This window comes from Dufourea novaeangliae, unplaced genomic scaffold (assembly GCF_001272555.1).
Source record: "Dufourea novaeangliae isolate 0120121106 unplaced genomic scaffold, ASM127255v1 scaffold1, whole genome shotgun sequence".
Taxonomy (NCBI): domain Eukaryota; kingdom Metazoa; phylum Arthropoda; class Insecta; order Hymenoptera; family Halictidae; genus Dufourea; species Dufourea novaeangliae.
The window spans coordinates 1-24,438 of NW_015373885.1; the positions used below are offsets into that span (position 1 = coordinate 1).

Genomic DNA, 24,438 nt, shown 5'->3' on the forward strand with positions numbered 1-24,438 from the left:
TTTACACTATAATTTATATATAATCTTTACAATTCATTATTAAAATGTATTCATTACTAAAAGTTGTAACACATTAAATAAAATTAGAACATTATCTAATACGATTAGTATGATTATTAACAACTTTATAAAATTCTCATAATTTTTAGCTATCTCATACTATATACACATCTTCAATATCTTTGCCTGTATGCTCTGATATTTGTAAAATAACACAAAATTATAAAAAAAATGGAGAAAACAACTAACGTTTATTAATAGAACGAAACAATTAAAACATTTTCAAAATCTATTTCTGTAGAAATACCTAAACACAGTTGAATATAGATGCATGTTGAATAAAATTTATTTATTTAATTTTAAACAAACTGTTTACAATCTTTTTGAGATTAAATTAGTATTTGTTTGCAATAATTGATTACAATTATAGTTTTACGAATTTTCATTTCCCTCCATCACTATTTCCTTATAATTGTATTAAAAACAAGCCACATAAATTGAAATGCACTTCAGTAAATAGCATATTGAAAAAAATAAAATTTTAGCAACCTTCCAGCAACCTCTTTATAATATTCTAACTAATATGGCAAACTGAAAGAGTATTTAATCTTGTGAATAATAATCTTATTCAAAAAATTTGTGAACTATACAGTTAAATATAATAAGCATACAGCCATTTCTAATTGCTATGTACAGTGCTATTGCACTTGAACATTCAATGTATTTGATTGTTACTGACTGTGACCTATAAACAAACAAAAATTTATGTCACATTAGTCACCTGGTACTTTTTAAACACACGAACGAATCGCAGATTACAACGTATTCTTAATATAGCAAACCTTCGACTGAATTTACAAATTAATCTGACAATTTGTGTAAAAACAGCGCAAACAATGGGACAGTCTGCATAGGCCAGTTTCAAGAAAAATTAATCATGATCTGGAGTTAATGTAAATAAATATTAGAAATAGTATTATATATAAATTGCTATAAATGACTTCCTGTTTCGCTTGTTTTCTTTTCCATTAATATATATTTCTCATATAATATCGCATAAGAAAGTAAATAGTCTGTATTACAAACTATAATCGAATGGAAATTTGCTATATTATTAGATGTGTTTACGTTGAACACGAACCTTGAAGTGAACTGTACAAAATTAAAATCATTAACGTTACCGTCAAATTTTTCTACGCAATACATTTTCTATCCGTAAGTTATATTACAGTATTTACCTTTGTAGGTATTAGTGAACTATATTATATTTATTAAACATTAAATTTCGAATTTTTATAAGTATACGCACATGTTTTTAAAAATTTCAGATTGTTTATGAATTTTACTAAAACACGTTTTCTTGTTAACTCCAATAGCATCTATATAGTAACAGGGATTCTTTCAACTTCTAAGTATATATATGCACGCTTGTAGTAATCCGCACCTTAATATATTCATTCGAAGTAACATATGCAAATTGTAACTTGATAATTCATTATTCTTTATGATTTATATTACATTGTTGAGTAAGGTATAAAGCTTGAAATTTATATTAGCATCGGGATACAATATTCACGTAGTATATAAGCAATGCTGAAATTAACAGTGGCGGAAAATAAATCCGAGGTGAAAAATATGTCTGTGTGTTTCTGTATGTGTGTGTACTTGCGTGTCCGGCTAGGTAAAGAAAATGTTAGGATTGGATAATCAATCTGAACTCTCACTCATTCAACTATCACTGGAGTTATTTCTACCCGAATACGATGTCGATGACGATCTAGTACTGCTTGATTCATTGGCTGCTCTAAAAATAAAGAAATACATTTGTGTGATTCTTTCTACCTTCTTTTATAAGAATATACGTATCTTGTCATGTTGAACATAATGCATATAAAATGGAATTTGTCGTTACTTGTAAATCAATGTACAAACATTATGCGGAATATAGCACATTAGTGTACCTAAAAAGGGCAGCTAAGCTAGGTCCAACAGTATCTTGATTTGCTTCTGCAGAGGTTTGATCTCCTAAGCTTTGCCTACAAATAGGACAAGTTCCATGCTAAAAGAATAAATAATATAATCATGAAAACCACCACATTATGTAGTACTAAGAAAGAGGGACAGAACTTTTATGTATATTATTACGACTTCCTGTTATCAAACCTACCAATTCTAACCAAGGTACAATACACGGTGCATGATACAAATGTTGACAGGGAAGTTGTCTCACTGGTTCTGAAAGTTTGAAGTCCTCCCAGCATACAGAACATTGGAGTTTACTATCTGCACAGAGAAAGACGTATTTTATTACAAAACAGTTTGCTGTCACTTACTATAAGCTTCTTTTATTCAAAGAGTAATAAGATTTTATACTCACCAACTTGATTTTGAGTTACAGCAGTAGTTGGTATTTCATCAATTTGTTTTCTCGGCAACGGTGGTGGACCAGTTCCATCCATTTGATTTAACATCTGTGTTACAATCGCATCGAAACCATCTTGACCCCAAACATAATCTCCAGGATTTGCCAAGAACAGTCTAATATTGAATCTATATTATTTTGTTTTATTTTAGTAATACTAAATATCAAATGAAACAAAAAATAATGGCTTTTATCCTGGGTGAACAAGCTTTTCATTTCTCCTTGTAGTACCACTGGGGTTTATAGATAGCATATATATTAATGTATTTGTCGCTGTGACTTATACTGAAAATGGATACAAGCGATCAAATATACTAGCATGAATTAACAAATATAACTTTGCCCGTTTACTGTCCTTTTTACAGAATATATATAATTTATATTCTCCTTTGCAAGAAAAATGATAAAACAGCCTTGGCAACAAATGCACTAATTGACTACAAATAGAGCTATATGTTTTATCTTTAAAAATGCCTACAAGGATATTTGAATGTTTGCCTTCATGTATTATTTTAAGTTAACACAACCGAAATAGTTTGGTCCATGTCCGACCAAAGAAAAATCAGGATTCCTGTGCAACAATTTACATCTTATTCAATCAGAGAGCATGCTTTGATTTTTATTATACGCATTTATTAAATTTTGTAAAACAATTCCATACTATTTATATTACGCTTAAATTTGTAACATTCTCGTTTACACTCATGCGATTTTAAAAGATGTGGACACCCAAAAATAAAAAGAAAACTGTTATATAGTATTTTTTAATGGTTGTATTAAGAAATAAATAAGCAGATATTTACAACACACATGAAATATTTGTTTTTTATCTGCTAAAAAATAATTATTTTGTAAAAGGAAAAACAAGGACTCTATTAAAAATGTAATAACAACTTCCTACATAATATCGAACATTTTGTTTGAGAATAACATAAAATACCGTTTTTGTGCCAAACAAAAGAAATTCAGGTGTACATAGAATAGATTTCAAAGATTGCTTTTGAATTCACTCAGGATAACGTTTTACATACATACAAGCTCAATGCAGAAAAAATTAAACGAGGTATGAGCACGACTTGCTTGCTAATAGTACCTTAATGATTTTAATGTATTCCATGGAATATAATACGCATACTTGAGAGATGAAAGTAACATCATGACATAATCAGCACGAGCAAATAATAAAAATTTAATAGTTTACATACACAGGTGGTTGTCCATCTTGTGTTACAGGATGACCCAGACCTGCTCCCGAGAGAGTAAGTAGGAAATCTTGTATGAAATTCTCTACAGACATAGCGTCATCTTGTCTTCCACGACCGCTGTTTAATATGAGAATAATTATTCAGCTCTTTTTATTACTGTATTAGTACCTTAGTATTATAAGTGCTCTAAGATAATGTCACAAGAAGCATGTCCATTGTTATAACAAATATGTACCATGTATTATCATGACAAGTACATCAATAAAACTCTTAATTACATCAAATCAGTGATACGCCAAGATGTTATTCAGGATGCAATTTTTTAAAGAAATAAGTATGATACCTAAGATGTACCTCTTGTTAACCCTTTCGCCCCTAACACCGGCTATTGAGGGCATCAGTGAAGTTATCCACGAATACTAGTGGGGATAAAGACTATATCTATCATCAGTGAGTCATCAAATATAGGGTTTTAAATAATGACAAAATATAATGTTAGATACACATTGTTTTTACGTGACTTCTATTTTGCTTTTTTGTATGAAAAATTATATCTTCAATTCAATGAATTAAAACAGTGGAATAACTAAAAAGCGTATTGTGATTCCTGATAACCTACATTGCCATTGTGCATAATCCCAACTCAACGGATGCTGCTGTGGCAAAAGGGTTAATTTTTGCATTTAATAATTATCCAATTCAGAGAAGATATCGCAACTTACACGTTTCTATGAACAAAGATGATTTTAATGCATTTTTATGCAATTCATGCCTCTAGTTAGTTCATAATCTCAAACTTGTAAACATTCAGAATTTCCAGATGATAAATGAAATTTACCTTTGAGGATGACGAGTGTCTGCAGTACTTGGAAACCAATTAAGACGTCTCCTATTAACATTATTCAAATTGATTGGTACATTATTTCTGTTAGGAGTGTCTGATGTCTGTCCTCTATTGGATAGTCCTAACATATCCATTACACCACGTTCTACCAACTGCACAAAGAATCACTAATTGTAATGAGGCCTAAGATTTGTATTAAACGGTAGAAAACTAGAGAAATAATACACTAACGCATTCGAGATCAACATATTTTTACAAAACTATTCGCGGAAACTGGCAACATTTACGCATTGTCTGTACATGACCTACATGCTGGGTCATCTGTCAGGAATGTGTTGAAAAAAAAAAATAAACATTTTTATTTACATTGTGCAATGGTATGTAATCGTTGTCACTTAAATCTTCGCTGCTGACATCCATGCCCGAGTTACTATCATTGCTACCACTTTGTAATTCCTCTATGAAACCACTCGCACATCTTGGACATGTATAATCCTAAAATACAATTACACATTATACTATTTTATAAATGTCTTTACATGGTATACATGCAAAATACGATTAAACTTATGTTTATGAATGAAATGCTGTTCTCTGTGTATTGATGAAGTTAATAACCAAGAGTAACATTGAAATTAGTTATTGCATTTGAGAAAACTTATAGAGCTGTATGAAAGTAAAGAACATTCAATGTAAATGTATTTAAGAATATGGATTACAATATAAAATAAGAAATTATTAAATTATACGAAAATAACGAGGGTGACTGTTGTACGACCGATTTTTGTATCCTAGAACAAGAAGCAAAAAATCTTTTTACGCGTGATATCGAATGACAGATTAAGATAAAATATGTATATTAGAGGTCAAAAAAAGAACCGCTTCGAATTGACGGCTATCGTTAACTGAAATACGTAAATGTACTTACGGGTAGTAAACCTTCGATTTCGATACTGCATTTGTGACAGAAAAATCGGGACATTGGTGCCCCGTCTACAACGGCTTCCGCCATGCTTTACGTGTCCTCCTTGCTCCTCTTACCTATTTCTGACTATCGTTGCGAACTGCCGTTGTCCGTCACAACTCTTCCTCTACTTGATTGCGTTTAAGCGAATGTCGAATCTGAACTGGAAAACTACTGATTTTAGATGATACCTTCGCATAACACGAGATGGCGTCCGATTAACTTTGTCGATTGCGCATCAACACCTCGTTGTAATGTTCAATTGCAATTCTTTAATATCATTTTCTTTTTTCTCTCAGTACATACTTGAAATTTCTTTCTTCGTTCAGCCATGCACTACCTTCCTTTGTCTTTTTTCTTCTACATACGTTTATTCGACGGATACACACGGAAATATTGTTCGAATAAATGTCTTTTCGCTAGAAATTGTTAAATTAAGAACAATGAATACTCCTCGCTAGTCTAAACTAAAAGCCCCTTATCTCTTGTGATGCAAAAAATATTGAATGTATAAAGCTGCTTGCTTTATCGATTGTCACGTACATACATATTGTACGTAAACTCTAAATGTATTTCTTAACGAAAAGTATGTTTAATAGGTTAGGTTAATATACACACGGCTCACTTGATCGCGTTTTTCTCGATCACTTACTAGTGTTACTACAAATACACAAGAAGAGGTCTCAATTGGACTGTAACTTTTGATTGGCAGAATATGTTAAGACACATAAAAGTACCAATCGTAACTTGCAGCACAACTAAGCTTTCTCTTCTGTATTTATGTGAATGCGCAAGAAAAACGCGAATCAGCTCATATATATTTAAGCCATGCACACGTACGTACGCGCGCGCGTAGAAACACATGTACCGTGTGATTAGAAATCTTGAAGCTTATTTCGTTTCTGCCAAAAACATTCATCATTTATACATAATTCATTAAAGCAGCAAATAAACTAGCTAAGTAGAAAATATCGAATGATGTAAAACATGATCGAGGTTTATCATGCGTTCAAGTTTTGTCCCCAGTATTTTGTCCGCTAACTATATAAACATAGCCACATTTATAAACGAATACAGTGTAGATAAATATATCACATTCGTGTATACATGCGTATAAGCTATTTATACATGAATTTTGTTGCATTTTGTACGCGTGCGCCTGACAGACTGTATACGTATGTGTGTACCACACGCACACACCACACACCAAATTATTCACTGGATTCTCATTTTATGCACTGAATGTATGTAAATAGTAAATACAAATGCACCCGATACCTGCTTTGATACTTCGTCGCAGCAATTGCAGTAGAAGGGGCGTCGTACACGTTTGTACGAGTAACAAGGCAAACTTGATCAAATGAGTCGTGTGTGTACGTAGACGCGGATTCTAAGTATGTATACACATATGTAAATATATTTAAAAATCGCGTGTTTCTATCCACATGTGAGCACCGTATGTTTCTATCCGGGTGTAGTAAATCTTTATCCGATAGAAGTTCTTTCGACAACGAGAAATGAAATCAAAAACATAAACATAACACTATATAGAAATACCCCCACATGAAACAAGTTCTGTACATTAATTTCACAGTAAGTATAACTCCTGTGACTTTAAAAGTCTAACAAACGTTCATTCTACTGCACAGTTACACAACCGAACAAAGATAAATGGAAAGTTAATCATTTCTTTTTGAGAACATTTATGTAATAATAATAAGTATAGCGATAATGTAAATTATTGATTTATTACGATCAAATAAAAGTCTAACTAAATTTCCTAGGATGCTTTATATTAATTCATATTATTTTACTTACACAAGTAAGCACAATAATGATTTTTTTCTATAACTATTCAGATAAATATATTACAATGTCGTAGTTCACTAAACGAACAGTTATGTATTTTAAGTTTTTGTACCGTTTGAACCATAAGAACTTCGAATGTTCTCTTAAAATTTGTTTCGAACCTAGTTTGTTATACCGTTTCTTGTCAGATCATTTTTACACGTAGAAAGAGAGTTCTTACGTAATGAACACATTCTTTTTAAAAGTGGAATGTAATCGAGCCGAATGAACACACGAAATACGCCTCGATTATGGTAGGAAAAGATTCCAAGTCTGTCACAATCCATTTTACAACTAACTATTTGTATAGTATGTATATGTGTATGTATGTACATATCGTTTTCGCTTCATTCATGATGAGTCTGTAAAATGAAATTTGATTGATGCCGCTCCTCTTAACTTAATATTTGGAGTAAATTGGCAGTTACACTTTTTTTTAATAATAATATAGACATATCTATCACTATCTCTTTTACGACGTAAATTGAATAGAAAAAACGATTTTAGTTATTGGATTTACATACAAAAATAATGACCTCTTATAACAAAAAAAGAAATTGGAAACATTGATTTTAAAATAATTACTCCAATCACTAGAAATGATCGAATAGCTACTGCGAATCATTCGATGTTTATTTTTGTTAATTTTTGTTGCTGACTTTGACTTTTGAATAAGTTCAGTTTGTAAAATGTGATGTATATATTCACACACATACTTCGCGTTGTAATGTCATAGATCCGTTAAAATAGGTTGTTTAACAACATCAGAGTAGCTAACGAGGAATTTTACGAATTGGATAGTTGTATTTGCAGTTTTACTTCGAAAATATTAATGTGGATTTTATCGCTTCGATATTCTTAATTATTTTAATTAAGATCACATCGCGAATAGATCCTGGCATTACATTCTGTTTCACTAATTTTACTATTAACAGTGTGCTGACTTTGGACATTTTTTCAATTACAGCCTTCAATTAATGGTAATTGTACTAATCAGATATATGTAACTTACTTCAAATACAATAAAAATACTTCGCATAATTTCCTGCATTGGTTTTCTTTAAGAAACGTAGATGTGCATGCTTTACGATAATCCCGGATAATTATGTAATAGTTTTCTGCCGATTGTAGTTATTATGATATACACTCCTGTTGTGGTCATAATCATGGGGTAAACGATGGTTTGCAAGACTATGCGTATGTGGTTTTTTTCCTTGCCATATTGTTACCGCTGTAACGTTTTATGATATCTTTAAATAGTAAATAATTTCGTGCTAAAAAACAAACGTCACTGTCTACCTATATATAATACGATGCCACTGATGTTTCGAATTTATGAATATTTATCATGAAAAAGTAGAGTACCGATTGTCGATGATTTAAACTTGTACGCACATGTCAAGAAGCAAATATTCGTTTCTTCAGTCGAGAATTGCTCGATAAGTACGTATGTCTCATGTCTATTAAAATTAATTACTGAATATATATGTTGGAAATAACAACTCACGTCACAAAGAGCAAAAGTCGAAACAGTTTCAAGTTTAATCGTTGTTCAGGATATGAACACTATCCAAGTCACAGAATTTAAAAATTGTAAAAATTTAAATCACACTTAAGTTAAGCGCTGTGTTATTAAATTTACCAACCTGATTAATGGTGGTACCGAATAATATCATAAAAATGATGTCGAAAATAAATTGGAATAATAATATATGTATACATTCTTTACAAAAAGAGATAAATATCAATGATTTTACAGATATCTCAGCAAGCTGGCTGTAGTTTGTAAGCAATTGTATTTTCAATACAATGTTTCGAGCACCTCATCGAATACACCCTAAGTCTTTATTTTAATTGTCAGACGAAAGTTCTCGTAAAAGCGTAAAAATGAATGTGTACTGTGATTAACAAGAACCACAGAATTTGTAGATACGACGATTAAGTACAAGATTTTTTGTAATTATAATATCATGTACAAACGTACGTATCTGCATTTGTTTATCATTCCAATATATGTTGCCGTAACCAAGAAAGACAATTTGGTGCATCGCATAAAGGTGTAAAAAAGAAATCTATTAAATTAGGAAGGAATCATATCCCTAGTGTGTTCTCATAAGGTGTAATTTTAACTCGACCCATACACGAATCTTTCAAACTTGATAAATATAATCAGTTGGATTCTTATATATTGTATACTACTACTTCAATGATAAGCCATCGAAATTATTACAGATTACGGGAATTAAAGGATACCTCTTTCACATCCAACACAGCTTAATAACCTGTAATTATTAATCGTGTCATAGATAATGAATATTTCATTTACTATATATGCATAGCATATAGTAAAAACATGAATTACATATTGCACAGTCTCAAAATTAATGTAACTTTTTCTAGAACTGTATGGAACATAATTTTGCGTGGACTAAAAATGTTTATTTTGATATCAGGATTTTGAAGTCAGTCGATAGAAATTTTTACAATATATCGTGTGATTAAAACGTTCACGAATCAAAAACCAATGACCGCACTCAATTCTTTTGTACAAAATCTGGAAAAAGATGTACCGTAGTACGTAGTGTTGCACACAAAAGCGAGTCGTACAGTTTTCCTGAGTTAAACACAACGATGTACGTGTATGCTGCGTGTGTCACACATGCAAGCGCGCGCGCGTAAACACACACAAAAAGGAATAAATGACAATGAATAATAATGTTCCCTAGAGTCTTCCACATTTTTCAAGTGAATTGTATTATTTCATGTTGGAATGAGCACGTCACAAAGAAGAAATTGATATTGTATGTAAATCGTTTGTCTGCAAACATAAGATTGAAGAGTTAACGCCAGATTCAAACTAGCAGTGAAAGGCACGGTCAGATCAAGATCAATCTGAATTTAGCCTATATTTCTCTCAATGGATTGCGTGTGAGCGATAAAGACTGCTGCCAGATTTGACGTGATCTGACCGTATCATGACCGCTAGTGTGAATCTGGCTGAAGTTCGCAATGGTAATAGAAATTGACAGTAATGGAAAATGTTCATTATGCTTACACAATTCAATATGACTTTGTAATTTTCACTGATATGTATTTTCCAACGATTTTAGAATGAGCGCATCTCACAAATTGAATTTCTTTTTTTAAATGTAATCTGTAAATTTTCTCAACCGTATCAACCAATAGAAATTAATATATTGAAACATTATGGTGGACGTCACTATATAAAGTATAGCTGAAATAGTTGGCGCACAGAGTCAAACGTATCACATTGATAGAAAAGTTGATATAAATGCAACGATATCACGATGAGTAGTTGGATTGGCACAAATTCATCAGTAATTCGTCGTTCAGAGCCTCGTGTTCATTTCTTCGCAATTGGCAACAATATGCTTCAATCAAATGGAATGGTTATGTATTAGTTGTTTATAACAGCATGTACTTATGTACAGAGCATAAATGAATCTATTCTTCTCATATTATTACGTTAGTCTGTTACTACAAATATTCACGTATTCTTCGAGACAACGAGAATAATAAAGTTGATTGCTTTACCCCAATAAGAGCAAAGCGATAAAAAGTGTGTTTTCAGATTTTTTCAATAAATTTGTAACGAATGATATGCATAGAAAGAACCTATTTAAATTAATTGTAGAGATGCTATAAAATTTTTTTTTCCGGTATTCATTATTTCGAACTTATAGGAATTGTAAGAGGTGTAGATGTAACAGATAGATCTAGAGTTTGCTTCCACAGTATAACAAGGTGTAAGGAAGAACTGTGAAAGCAAAAGTGTGACTGATTTCCATTGCAGAGATTGTGCATTGTCCAAATATGTGGATTGCGTAAACAGTTCAGACAGTCAATGAGATAGAAAATATTTTTTAGTTATAATAAAACTCTATGGAGAACAACGTGACACTATAGCCTGGAACGTAATACATAAAACGTAAACGTGTTGTTATGTCGTAATACTAAAATTCAATAATGGTAATGCATAGTAAATTATCTTAATATCTACACGATACGTGAGAATTGGAAAGTGTATTCTCGCGATCAGTTTTCATCCGATGATTCCGTAGAACTTTGTGGCATGGTGTTGAACCAATTTTCTCGAACTCCAGTACTCCTGAGGGAAATAAGTATTAAAGTTTGAATCTTGTGAGACTTGTTTGTTCTTATTTTTTTTTATTCCTAAGAAGTTTAAGAGGTAAAAATACCAAACAAACAAACATTTTTATTGTTTCAGATGATTTAACAAGTGTAAAAAGAAAAAAATAGTATCTATAATTTCGTAATAAGTACCTTGCTCGTTGACGGGTACTAATGGGTAGTGTAAGCGAAGTTCTGTAATATTGAGGTGTAGTAGCCGAAGCTGTTTCGTCCGGTCTTCTATGCAACGTCATAGTTTCATGCGGAGACGTAACTAATTCATCCTCGTTAGCTAAATAATAGCGAGAACCTGTTGCGCTTTTGCAATTTTCACACTCGCTTCTATAGTCATCAGTGTCATCGTGAAGAGTAGGGAGAGCTTGCATGCTACAAGTACACGCTACCGATTCAAAACTTCCCTCTTCGTTAATTTCATTGGCTACATTCAACGGTGGCTGAAACGTACAAGAAAAGTATTATGTATTATAATATATGGTTAACAGACTGCTTGCACGTGTGTTGTTACGATACCTTATAATTATGAGATTCTTCAGATTTTTTATCTAATTTGTGTCTTTCAGTCTGTTGTTGCCTTGACAAGGAAGAAGCAGAGGGAGGCTGTATTTGTACATCTGGATAGGGTATACTTGGATTCATAAGTCCTTGATCGGTTAATGGATCTTGTTGCACAATATGTTGCAAATTTGGCGAAACATTGGTCGACAGGGGTCGTAAAAGCTCATTTTTGGAGCAATCATGTATAATGTCTTGCAATCTAGTAGCAGTACGAGTGGTTAAGGTTCTAGGAATTGTACGGTGGGCAATCACATTAGAATTTGACAAAGTCGCAGATATTGTAAATGCTCCTGCTTGACGAGGGAGAGTAGTATGCGTCTGATAGTTTTTTGAAATAGAAGTTTGTAAGTTTGACGCGGAATGTGCAGTTGTATCTGGGTGCTGGTTACCAAAGTTTGGGATTCCAATCGTGGTAGGCAAGTTCTCGTAAGTATTTGTCCCCATAGTAAAATTTGTAGTAGAAGTTCCTACGCTGACTCCTTGAGATAATGTTTCGTTTTGATTCGATTGACGATAACTAGAGTATATATTTGGATTTGAAATTGGTCTATTTGGAGTGGACGTTAAACCACTCGAATCTGCAATACTAGTGTCGCATATCAATGCCGACGGATTGCCATTTATGCCGCTTTGTGTGCTTCCTACAAGCGATATATTAGTGCGACTGTTGGCATTAGTCAAATAGGTGTTCGGAAAATTCAGCTGCGGAAGCGCTTGCGGATTCATTGCTAGAAGAGCCTGTTCTGCTCTCGCTGCTGCAACAGCCTCTTCGTAAGGCGGTGGAGCTTCTCCTCGCGGAAAATAATTGCTGGGAGGCTTCCACAATGGATAATTGGCTCCGCATGGAATGTCATCCATAGGAACACCATATGACAATCCATCTCGTTCTAAGTATCCCATACTACCTAAATTTCTTTGGTCCTCTACCAATTGTATGTTCTGTCTTCCTGCAACACGAACTTTTACAAGACAATTCAGCGTTTCTGTTCAATGATTGTGAGAAAGAAACAAGTAATACATTTTGAAAGGTAACATACCTCGTATCTTTGTTTGTCGTAAGCGATGTATTAAAAAAAATAATAGGCTCAGCGACAACACAACTGTTACAAAACTAGCAACAGTTCGCAATCCTATATCATAATTTGCAGTAGTATCGGTCGTATTGTTACCAATAACATCAGTTTTGTAATTCAATATAGATGACAGTGTGTCATCCAAGCAGATATACTCGCAACAGATATCTCCACGTAGGAAAGATTTACAATTTTCCTATCAAACATACAAATATTTCTTAATATCTTATTATCGTAGGAGAATAAAGGAATGTAATAATACATTCTAGAGAATGACCCAGCATATGAGTCATGCAATATCTTATCTGACAACACATGGGTCACATACAGATAATATGTACTTATAAACACTGCTGGCTTCTGGGGATAGCCTTGTATTAAGTGAAGAATGTGTTAAGCAATTCCACTATAATAGTATTGAAAATGAAATACCTCTGGGAACTTGGTGCAAACATACGCTTTGCACAATTTTGGGTTGCCATTATCACAAACGCACAGTGTACAAGGGTCTGAACCAGGAACGTAAGTTACCCCAGATTCATAAGATCGTCCTTGATGATCCTTACAGGAGACACCACTTTCCGCACGAGTGACTGTAAAATATCCCAAGAAAATCGTTGAAAGATCTATAGAAAAATATGCTCTTTCCACTATATCTACTATATCCTTTAATCTTGTACATTAAACACGACTAGTTTGCCGGTTACACGAGTACTTTTATGCTTGCGTAATTACTGTAGCAATCTGTACGCGACTATTAAAAATAAACAGTAAAAGAAGTAAACGAGGGAGCGCGCGCGCGCAATCGTGCTAGCAGACGAGTGAGCAGGTGAGCGGCAGCAATACATGCGTCATATGCACATTACGTCAATCACTTCATCCAACTACAGTGAGTTTTTTCGTTAAAAATTCTCGCTCAATACGAACTGACGAATATGTAAAACTGGCGCAACATAATAATTCAAATGTGGAACGTGTTAGTATCGAAATTGTCGTACACGATAAGACACTCTGAAACTACGAACAATCTCCTTGCTTGTTTTAACAAGAGCTAGGCGCGCACTTTTGAAGAATTGCGAAAGGAAAATGAAACATACGAAGCGTAATAGGGGGAAAATGGAGGAAAAACAAAAAGCGTCTCGTAAATGTAGGTACGTGAGAATAGAAAGAAAGAAAATACAAGTTGCTCGACTCACCATTAAAAAATAGAATAAACGCGGAAACTGCATAACCGAGACGGTTACTGCCGCTGTATCTCATTCTGCGTTCGTTATCTCATCATAATCGTGACCATTTGGCGCGGTGTGACAACAAAGCGGGAGAACAGATATCGTTCAACGTTTCAAACTCTGTTCCGTTTCGTCGACTCGTCGTTGTCCTTCGACATTCTTTCCAACGTCGTTCCAGTCAGCATCTCACACTTAATACACCTGTATCACGGGTTGCTTCTGTAGGAGCAACAGTTATTTTCGCACACCTGCATATCTTAGAAACTCTTCTTTTACTCCCAAGTGTCCTCGCACAGTATGCGTCCTCTCAAATAGACACACCAACTTTCACCTACTTGCACCGAGTCCCGACTCCCGACACCCGACACCCGGGATGATCGATTAGTAAACGGAGCAGCTATCGGTGTCGAGCACCGATACCGATGCCACCGCCATCTTCGAACGCTTTCTGAAGTCTTCTTTACCTGATACCCTCTCATCGTTAGATACTCGCCTACCTGTTCTATCCGCTTAACCCGATTCACTCGGTGCTTGTTAACCTAACGATCCCGACTGTTCACCAAAATTGTGCCGTGTTGCCATGATTTAATTATTCTGAACGTATCATATTTAGTTGCCTATTTCGAAACTTCTTTAACGTATTTCACCGTCTTTCGTCCTTCTCGTCTGTTGTTGTTTGTTCGTAGGTGTTACTTGATCGGTAACTGAGTTTACTTCTTTCTACGCGAAAAAAGACTTATGTATGTATGTACATATGTATATTGTACATATGTACATACTGTTTGATTCATTCATTGTAAACCTTATTATTAATTGATTTCAAATTCTACGTACTTATCCGTTTACATCAATAGTTGTACAATATGTACTTACATACAATATGAAACGTACACGACCGGCGGGATCGGGCATGGATGTCGATTGAAAGTAAAGAAAACAGCAGAACGTTTCGGAAACAAAGGAGACATCTATATTTCCCTAACCTATGCGATATTTTCCCACCGACGCGACGTGACCATTAACATCTTTCGGCAAAATGTGAAAAAAATTTTCAAGTATTATATTACTCTTACTGTTCGCCGTCTCTGCCCTAAAAACGAAAGAAAAAAATAAGAAATAAATAAATACTACTTCTTTACGATAAAGATAAAAATAATAAAAATCGGAAGAAAAAAAACAGCAAAATGAATAACATTTCGTGAGACCGCCGACAGATAGTTAAAGCGCGATTCCATTTCTCGATTATTAGCTTCAATAGAGACAATTTAGAAACAAAAAACAGGCTGAACTCGAAATAATTTAAAGGAGTCAGCAGAATTTCTTTCGCGCGCATTTTCCTTGAATGAAATTGTCATGGAGAAAAACGACGATTCACCCGAAGACGTTAAGCGAGCCACTTCTGTCGAGCGTGAAATAAAAAGGGGGGAAAAAGATGATATGTTCGAAGGATATCCACGACAGGAGAAGAAAAAGAGATGGGAACACTGCGATAACACTCCTTCGAAGAAATCTAAGGCAAATTGAAAACGTTTAATTGTTTCCAATATTTCTAGTGCCTTCTCTCGTTCGGTCTCCTTGTCTACTTCTTTACGGTGATTTTAATCCGAGAGATAAACGGCAGGAACACCGTTGAGACTCCTCAAATTGTGAAAGTACCGAACTACACCATGGCCTAAAATTTAGATGGGTTTATAGGGAAATGTTTTCTTTTTTCAGCGGCAGAAAGCAAAGGCGAACGGGGATTGTTGCGAGACACGGAACGGGCAGAAGAGAAAGACTGCAAAGTTTACGAAAGTTTCGGTGTTTGGAGAACCATGTACATTGCCAAAAGTAGACGTAATCCCTAGACATTGCTTGACGAAACAACATTACCTAAAAGTATTGTCAACTCCGAGGTGACGATTTAATCATCTTCGAGAATTTGTTCAATCCTGGGTTATTAAGAGGACTATATGGCAATCGTTTGATCGAACGTTTAACGCAACATTCACCATAACGTGAGATCAGGACGCAGATTCGGAAATGTTCTGCGTCACGATGTACGACGGGTTCATCATACGATGATCCAGCGATTCGTGGATAGTCAGCTTTTGTTATTACGAACGTAAACGCGTTAACGGTTAGTTGCATCCGGTAACACCGGTAACATCATCATAAATTCGAAGTTTTACTGCGTTACCTGTTGCGTTACAGGTTACATTAAAACCGATTGCCTGTAGTTGGTCTTGAGGTCTCCTGACTTGAGATTTCGAGTCTATCGACAGTGAGATTAATCGCAACTTCTGTCCAGTCGAAGGTGCCCGCCTGATTGCCACAAAAGAACAGTGATTAGAAGGTTAAAGCCTGTATCGCAAAGAATCAAGGAATTGGCTCAACCGACAAGACAACGAATGCTCATAAGCTTACAGCAAGGTGCGGCGACATTACCACCGGCGCTTTTGGACAATCTCGTTAGAACCTTGGAGAATGAAACGTGTCTAACACCCGAGTAACGTATCGATCGTTGAAATATATTTTTGCTCGCAGCACTTTCGTTTATAGGTTCTATTTAAATAGACAGTTTTTATGAAAACACGGTTACGAATGAGGTAGAAGAACAATTGTTTGTTTAATCAAAAGTATACATATATGTATGTACATACATATAGCGGTTACAGATTTGGCCTGATTAATCTCTGAATTTGCTCGAACATCGTAAAATTCGTAAGAGTTTTGGAAATATTTGTGAAAGTTTCGAAACGTCAAAACCGACACGTTCGAAAGTTTACTTCTCTTAATCCTACTTTCTCGGAAGTGTATCTGTAATCCCTAGATTTGTTTCCTATGCGATAAACTGTATAACGGACCGAGGGTTTAATTATATTTTCAGACAAGCAGCGATTGTTTCGCGGAAAAAGAAACTCGGCAAGAAGAAAAGGGAGAAAAGAGATACGTGGCGGCAGAAAGAGTCGAGTAAATTGAGCAAACCGAGTATTGGTGCTGCGAGTGCAGGATTGTTCGACAAAGATTCAGCCCTTTGCCAATATTTGATAGCCGAACGTTTCGTCAAAAGTATTCTAAAGTGGAAGTGTCCAATTCCCAAGTCGGAATTCAGCGACGTCTCGAAAGTGATCGAGAAACGCTTGGTCGAAACTCTCGAGTATAGTGCCCCACAAAACGAAGATCGTAAGTCGCAGCAGCTACGTTTCTTGGCTGATGTAATAGCCTGTTGGATATCTGGAGTGTTGTCGGACGTTGCGAAAGATCAGGAAGAAAAGCTCCAAGAGGAATGCAAAAGAAAGGAAGAAGAAATGCTAGCTGCGGAAGAGGAAGAAGATGAAGAAACGGGCGAGGACGAGGACGAAGGCGAGTATGACGACGAGGACGAGGACGAGGATGAGGAAGAGGACGAGGAAGGAAAAGAGGAAAGGGACGAGGGCCAAACAAAAGATTCGGAGAGAGAAAAAGACAAAGATGAAGTAACGGAAGACGATGGGAAAGGCGTAGAGGAAACGTCCCCTCCTGACATGGATGAATCAGAAAAATCTAAAACGGAAGGTGTGACGGAGTCGGAAACGCAAGAAAAATCTGACGACGCGGACAGAGAAGATGTCGGAACAGCAACAGAGGAAGTGGTGACGGTGGACAAAACAGTGGAAACCGAAACGGACCCAGATTCGAAGAAGCAGGAGGCAGACGCGCAAGTGGACCATAAACCTGTAGAAGCAAAACCGGGAACGGGAGTGGAGGAGGAACAAGGAATGGAAGAGGAAGATAAAGCAAAAGCGGAAGCAGAAGCGGAAGCAAAGAGGCAAGCAGAATTGGAAACAGAAGCGAAAAGGAAAACAGAATTGGAAGCAGAAGCGAAAAGGAAAGCGGAAGCGGAAGCGGAAGCAGAAGCAAAGAGGCAAGCAGAATTGGAAGCAGAAGCGAAAAGGAAAGCAGAACTGGAAGCAGAAGAAGCGGAAAAGAAAGCAAAAATGGAAGCAGAAGAAGCGGAAAAGAAAGCGGAAACGCCAACGACGGCGGAGACAGAAGAAAAAGTAGTAGCGGCAGAAAAACTAAGTGGAGAGGAGGTTGATAGACAAACAACAGAACCAGTCGATGAATTACCGACGGAGAGTGAGATCGAACAACCGGAGGATACGGTAGCGCACGTTGAATCGAAAGAAAGGGAAGAAATTGGTAAAGATGAAACGGAGACGAAGGTCTCGTCTGTTGTTTCAGGAAGAGACAAAGTTGCACCGGAAGAAGATAAATGGAAGGATATAGCGGTAATGCGGGATCTAGAGGAGTTGTTTAAAACTGATCTTCCATTCGTTACCTTTGGTAAAATTATCGATACAATTTACAAAATGATCGAGAGTACTCCAGAAAATACCGGCGAAGATCCCATAACAAATGGTATACATCGTGTAATTTACGAAAAGTTAACGAATATCGTGATGTTGGAAGATCCAAACTTATTAACGGAGGAACTGAAAGATGTGGTAGACGTGGTTTGTGGAAAAATTGCGAACTGGTTAAAATCGATCTTGAGTACATCGCAAGTCTCGTTCATGGAAAAATATATACCAGTAGTAGAATCGAAGGAAATTCGAGATTGGACCAAGTGGCTTGAACACGTTAGCAACGTTGCTATAGATTGGAATATATGGTTGCGCGGTGTCATCGAGAAAATTTTTGAGATGAGAGGTGCAAAAGTTACGCGCGGAGAGTGGCAAGATTGGACAAGGTCCGTCGATGCCGGAGCCTTACTTTGGAGGAGATTTCATATGCAAACCATACATCAAGCGCATCATAACATTGCAATGATGATAGGTCGTCGCGTCGTCAAAACTGGAACTAAAGGAACACTCTCCGGTACTTCGGAACAGCTACTTAACACTACGGAGTTACACACGTAACATTATATTGTATAATACACACATACATGCACGTAAAAAGATTAGAATTCATACAAATGAACACATACGATGAATATACGTAGAACATACCGGATGTAACTAGTACTTATTGTAGAAGTATGAGCATACATATTTAATAAATTTCTTATGTTACAGTGTGTGTTTAATTTACCTGCTGCATATTTATATTTTTAGTGTTACGCAAGTTTACTCTCGAATCGAGCAATGTAAACGTAGAAGGTAGGTAATTCTAACGACGGGTACTAAGAAACCTAAACTTCTGAAAGTTACGTGACCCAAATCGAAACTGATTGGAACTTCTGAAATGCCAACTTTCAAGTTCGTCGATCGGTAACGAATACGTTAACATACTTCCAATCGATACACATAATAATTTTCTGTTAATTTTCTGAAAAACTACGCGAAATATTACATAATCAAAGTCTCCTTTGTTTTCATTTTAATGCATTGCACGGGCAGTGGATTTTATAGCAAAACTAAAACAAGTTGTTCCAGAATGTAGAACAGATTTTTTTTCTAATTGTAAGCAAAAAGTTCCTGCACATTATCGGACGAATCGACTTTGTTCCAAAGTACGAACCGATGTGCTGAGTTACTCGACTAATCTAATCTCAAATATTCTGTGCGGTTTAAGCTATACCAATGTTGTAACGCTAATGATAATATTGTTATAATTGGTATGAAATTATACATATTATAGTATTTCGTGTCAGATACAATTTGTATGTACTCGAAGAAATTCGCATAGAAGCTGTGTGTAGACCGTGGCTGGTTCAATTTATCGAAACGGTACGTGTTACGCGGGAATTGTAAAGTGTGTCAAAGAAAGAATCAACCGGCCCCCCTCTCGCCGAACGAACGATGGAGTCAGCGACTTTCTTCTCGAATAGCTTAGCCCTGACATTGCTCTGCGACCACACGCCTACATTTACGTTTCAACATTCGAACGTGTTTACGATCGCGCGCGAATTTACATCCGATATCCGTCCACGAGTTTCCGAAATCCATCTCCCATGTCCTGTGTGTCCCCATCTTCCAATTCGTTCCTGTTCCCCGCCGCATCAACGACCGCGTCTGCGTCCGCGACCACCAACCGTATCACCGCGCAAACTCCATCGCCCATCACCCTCCACACCATCGACCGTTCCACGATGTCGCGTCTTCTCATTTCTTCGTATAAGCTCTTCAATTTCCATCTTCTTTCTATCTTCGCTGCTACTTTCTCCTTCTCCTCCCCTTTCTCCTGACCCACCATTCCTTTTTCAAAGTATAGCGTACAGCCTGCTTTCGTTGGTGTTGTTCACGACGATTCACGAGACACGCGGCATCGTTTCGTACCTCTCTGTGACTGCGGTGCTAATATCAATAGATATCATCTGTGATGAATATTTAAACGGGAACGTTTTTGCGCGCGGTAATGCCACATCGAATGAGTTAACCCCTCTTCAACTTCCTTTTTTTCTCGGTATCTTCGTACTCTGGACACCTCGGTATCATTTAATCAGACTTTTGTATGTGCGTAATCATTTTGTGGATGCGTCGTCGTAGCTATCGTATCGAGGAGAAACACATTTACCCAAGCGACAAGTATCAAATCTCAACAGAGTCCAATAGAGGTAAGTCAAACTGAAAAACTGAGAAAGATTATGTACAGTATCCGGTATTTTATTTTCGACTAAAATGTTCCATTCGATTAATAATACATACGATGATATGTATAATCTATGCCCCTTAATTAAAGCACTCGATAAAAAAAGCGTTATCTTTAAAGACTGATACTATTCCGTTTGTGCCATTCGACTAACTATATGTAGTAGCCAAGGCAAATCATTTAGATATCAACTGAATCTCATCGAATTACAATTAAAATATAATTCTCCGCTACCGACCAATTCAACAGCTGACGAGACGCAACTCTATATATGTATATATATATACCTATCTTCGTCACTACCGCCTCGGCTAAAATTCGATACGCTATCCATGCAAGAATCGTAAAATGTAATGGTAGCTTTTTGTTTTCGACGATAACGACCTGTTCGATGTTATTCGTCTTCCGTCGAATATAATATCGAATATAATAACATCCGTGTTATTCGTGTTATTCGTCTCCTTTACATGCAACTGGTTGCGTTGCTCCTAGACACGCGTATTCTTTTTAAAAAAAAAGCAAGTGTTTAACTACCCTATTGTCGCTAGAAACGCGTGCACTGACAATATAGCTACAATACAGTTGAGGTTTCAATAAAAAGTTAAACACGAAACTCGGGTATAGTGATCTATCGTTTTCATACTAAAAAGATAGAGGATGAAGAATTAGATTATTATTGTGACTTTCCCGTGTTCCGGTTCCGTGACTCTTTAACAGTGTTGTGCTGTATCGTTATCTGTAATTGATGTAACGAAACGTGGACAAACTGCTCGACGTGACCAATATTATGCGTACCTATCTTCGTAAAGTTTATCAGCGTGCAACGAAAAGAAAAGTGTTTTTGCATAACAGCGTGACGATGAAGGCCCGGTGTCGTGACCCCGAACAAAGAGACCGGCAATGACTAGCCTGGTCGATTGTGTTGACACGGCGATGAGTTGCGGGGAAGGAAATAGGTAATGTAAAGTAGAAAGGGTCGTGAGAATATTGAGCCCGGCGTATCACGTAAACGCCGTAAATTTCGTAAACCAGGCGAGTTACGTTGATAGACGCGTACCGTTTAACTAGTCGCGCGTCGCGTCGACCGATTGCACGTCCCGATTAACGTAACGATCCGAAGCAGTCGATCAACCGATCGACCTCCAAACGTTTTATATTTACGACCGTTAACCGTGTTTCCGAACAAATCGTTTCAGAATGACGCTGACATGTTGGGAAAAAATATCTCTGGTCGCACTGGCCGCGATTGGACTGAGAATTTTAATAAAGGCCAGCGTGCTCGTATGGAGAAAATTGATGGCACCCAGTTTCGGCTTTGGAGTGAACCTGATTACTCAAGGTAGATGGGCAGTGGTTACCGGCGGGACCAGCGGAATCGGGAAAGCATACGCGGAGCAACTCGCAAGAAAAGGTCTCGACATTGTATTGATTTCGCGATCGTTGACAAAACTGGAGGAGGTTGCAGCTGAGATCAAACAACGATACAGTGTCAAAGTTCGAGTAGTAGAAGCAGACTTGACCGAGGGCCAAACTGTTTATACGAAAATCGCTAAAGCAACCGAGGAGCTCGAGGTAAATTTTCATTTTCTTTCTCTGTTCCTCGACACCGCGATTCATTCTGTCGTTTCTTGTTAACAGATCGCCGTGGTGGTGAACAATGCTGGATCGAGTTACGATTACCCAGAATTATTTACCAAAGTCTCGGAAGACTGTGTGGAAAAAATTGTGCAATTGAACGTAGCAGCGGTAACAGGAGTCGCGAGAGTACTACTGCCGAAAATGTTCGAGCGTAGAAAAGGCGTTCTTATAAACATCAGTTCGTCAATGGCGGTCATGCCCAGTCCTTACTTGTCCGTTTACGCTGCGAGTAAGGCTTACGTGCTAAAACTTAGCTCCGATTTAGCCACGGAAGCCGAACCGAACGGAGTCACGGTTCAATGCGTGATACCTGGCCCCGTGGCGACCAAGATGTCAAAGATCAAGTAAGCAACACGGACGGCATTTCCTTAGAATTTCTTTTCTCTTTGTACGTTCGTTCGCAAACACTTTATGTATGTATTTTTTTCTCTCCGTTTTAGGAAAGCGACATGGATGGCGCCGACCGCAGAGAAATTTGTAGAATCCTCGTTAAAAACGATTGGAATCGAATCATGTACAACCGGCTATCCGCCTCACTGTTTACTTACTGGATTCGTACACGGACTGCGCTGCGTATGTGAAAAAGGCGCTGTCTGGCTTATCTCGAAAACGATGTGTAACATAAGAGCACGTGCTTTGAACAGGAAGACCAACGTGAAGGACAATGCGAAAGATTCTCTTGTCACTGAATAATTCTTCACCTTGGCGTCCTCTTTCCTACACTCTTTTCCCCGATTCTACGTGTCCTCCGTTTTCCATTGTGGAAATGAAACTTAAATTGTAAATTTGCGACGCGTCCAGAAATCGACAAAATGAAACTACGGGATTCTGTTTACAGAAGTAATTTAGACACATTTTACTGGAAGAGTTGTTTAGATGCTGGAAATTCCCGAGAACTTTGCTTCCTCGGACATTTTTGAGCTCCTTGAAACGACTGTTGTTTAGATTGTTTGTTATGTCGTATGTAAATGAATGTATGTGTTATATTTTGTACCGGTAAGTGTTATTCGAAAGAAATAAAAGAGTACAATGGCTTGCTTCCATCATTTTCCTGATCACATCGTTCCTTGCTCGTTACAAATATAGTAAACACTTCATAATCTCATGTACACTGCCGACACTTTTTATTTTCAAGTACTTATCGATTTTGACAAGAACAGTAAAATAACATTTGCAAACAAACGTTTGCGAAATGTCGTTTCCCATTATTCGATCATGTATCTTCAACTTTTTCTCACACCCAATGAAAAGTATTCGCACCAGTAAACGGAATCAAAGTTTCATCGGAGCACGTTAGGGTCTGGGACTTCGTGTCTCATGTTCTGAAATACCGATTGTGCAAACAGTCAGAGATTTTTTGCTGCTCTCTACGTTATGAGAACGGTGAATTCGTGAATTACAGTACAAGCCCAATAATTGAGAGTTCGTTAATTGATCACCGATAACACCCCTCGCTCCAATCTATCCCTCGAACACGTGCGCGCACTCCACTCTGTCGGCTAGCAAGGAAGGAACGGAATACATACGGTGTCACATTCACTATTCACTAACTCGCATATTTTTCATCGCAGTGTATATAATATTGTTTTAATAAAATGTTTCAATACTCCATAATTTTTGCGAATAAACTATTTTGATATCTCCCAAAAATAACGGGGATAGTAAGGTGATCAAAAAAAGTGCATACAAATAAGTATATAAGCCTAAGAATATAAACTATAGGTGCGTCTATCTCTTTCGTTTGAGTATTAGCAACTACGTTGCGTTTAGTTTAAGTTATATTGTATTAATAGCATTAATTCGTATTAATTAGAATATTAAGATAATATTAGTTCTAAGCTGAAGAACGAAGACAACCGACGAGGGAACTTAGTTTTTTATAGGTTTAGGCTCAAGAAAGAAGTCATCCGCCGAGGGATTTTAGTAGCG

The 24,438-nt window shown here is 36.5% G+C and overlaps 4 protein-coding genes across 10 annotated transcripts; 2 read left to right on the top strand and 2 right to left on the bottom strand.

Annotated features, from left to right (window-relative positions):
- Window positions 1–1,526: 1,526 nt before the first annotated feature.
- Window positions 1,527–6,159, bottom strand: LOC107193580 (E3 ubiquitin-protein ligase RNF115). 5 transcript variants are annotated; one of them, XM_015583072.1, is made up of 9 exons: window positions 5,742–6,149; window positions 5,400–5,593; window positions 4,838–4,966; window positions 4,466–4,623; window positions 3,628–3,744; window positions 2,378–2,550; window positions 2,168–2,283; window positions 1,962–2,059; window positions 1,527–1,804 (listed from the first exon to the last, which is right to left on the bottom strand). In XM_015583072.1, exons 2-9 carry the CDS (start codon window positions 5,481–5,483, stop codon window positions 1,729–1,731), a joined length of 951 nt encoding a protein of 316 aa, XP_015438558.1. In that variant the 5' UTR covers window positions 5,484–5,593; window positions 5,742–6,149; the 3' UTR covers window positions 1,527–1,728. The 5 variants fall into 5 exon arrangements, with proteins under 5 accessions (XP_015438558.1, XP_015438566.1, XP_015438543.1 ...); XM_015583080.1 differs by having other exon boundaries at window positions 2,378–2,538; window positions 5,400–5,598; XM_015583057.1 differs by having other exon boundaries at window positions 5,400–5,598.
- A 4,752-nt stretch (window positions 6,160–10,911) lies between these two features.
- On the bottom strand, window positions 10,912–14,649 carry LOC107193569. The gene is made up of 6 exons (XM_015583046.1): window positions 14,281–14,649; window positions 13,517–13,677; window positions 13,049–13,280; window positions 11,967–12,970; window positions 11,589–11,890; window positions 10,912–11,412 (listed from the first exon to the last, which is right to left on the bottom strand). Exons 1-6 carry the CDS (start codon window positions 14,342–14,344, stop codon window positions 11,340–11,342), a joined length of 1,836 nt encoding a protein of 611 aa, XP_015438532.1. The 5' UTR covers window positions 14,345–14,649; the 3' UTR covers window positions 10,912–11,339.
- A 1,017-nt stretch (window positions 14,650–15,666) lies between these two features.
- LOC107192019 (uncharacterized abhydrolase domain-containing protein DDB_G0269086-like) lies at window positions 15,667–19,199 on the top strand. The gene is given in 4 exon segments (XM_015581222.1): window positions 15,667–15,841; window positions 16,040–16,208; window positions 16,604–16,801; window positions 17,183–19,199. Coding segments are annotated over 4 exon segments (2,559 nt in total).
- Window positions 19,200–20,529: 1,330 nt separating this feature from the next.
- Window positions 20,530–23,550, top strand: LOC107194033 (very-long-chain 3-oxoacyl-CoA reductase-B-like). 3 transcript variants are annotated; one of them, XM_015583596.1, is made up of 4 exons: window positions 20,530–20,836; window positions 22,068–22,443; window positions 22,510–22,853; window positions 22,950–23,550. In XM_015583596.1, the coding sequence occupies exons 2-4, from the start codon at window positions 22,069–22,071 to the stop codon at window positions 23,200–23,202; spliced, it is 972 nt and encodes a 323-aa protein (XP_015439082.1). In that variant the 5' UTR covers window positions 20,530–20,836; window position 22,068; the 3' UTR covers window positions 23,203–23,550. The 3 variants fall into 3 exon arrangements, with proteins under 3 accessions (XP_015439082.1, XP_015439090.1, XP_015439098.1); XM_015583604.1 differs by lacking the exon at window positions 20,530–20,836 and adding an exon at window positions 21,847–21,903; XM_015583612.1 differs by lacking the exon at window positions 20,530–20,836 and adding an exon at window positions 21,929–21,977.
- Window positions 23,551–24,438: the final 888 nt, after the last annotated feature.

Coding starts and splice junctions, on each gene's coding strand:
- LOC107193569 (XM_015583046.1), bottom strand. CDS start 14,344: ATGAGATACAGCGGCAGTAACCGTCTCGGTTATGCAGTTTCCGCGTTT. Junction 13,678..14,280: donor GTTTATTCTATTTTTTAATG/GTGAGTCGAGCA, acceptor GATATTTTACAG/TCACTCGTGCGGAAAGTGGT. Junction 11,413..11,588: donor AGTACCCGTCAACGAGCAAG/GTACTTATTACG, acceptor TATTTCCCTCAG/GAGTACTGGAGTTCGAGAAA.
- LOC107194033 (XM_015583596.1), top strand. CDS start 22,069: ATGACGCTGACATGTTGGGAAAAAATATCTCTGGTCGCACTGGCCGCG. Junction 22,444..22,509: donor AAGCAACCGAGGAGCTCGAG/GTAAATTTTCAT, acceptor TCTTGTTAACAG/ATCGCCGTGGTGGTGAACAA. Junction 22,854..22,949: donor ACCAAGATGTCAAAGATCAA/GTAAGCAACACG, acceptor TCTCCGTTTTAG/GAAAGCGACATGGATGGCGC.
- LOC107193580 (XM_015583072.1), bottom strand. CDS start 5,483: ATGGCGGAAGCCGTTGTAGACGGGGCACCAATGTCCCGATTTTTCTGT. Junction 4,967..5,399: donor AAATCGAAGGTTTACTACCC/GTAAGTACATTT, acceptor ATTGTATTTTAG/GATTATACATGTCCAAGATG. Junction 2,060..2,167: donor TTGTACCTTGGTTAGAATTG/GTAGGTTTGATA, acceptor TTATTCTTTTAG/CATGGAACTTGTCCTATTTG.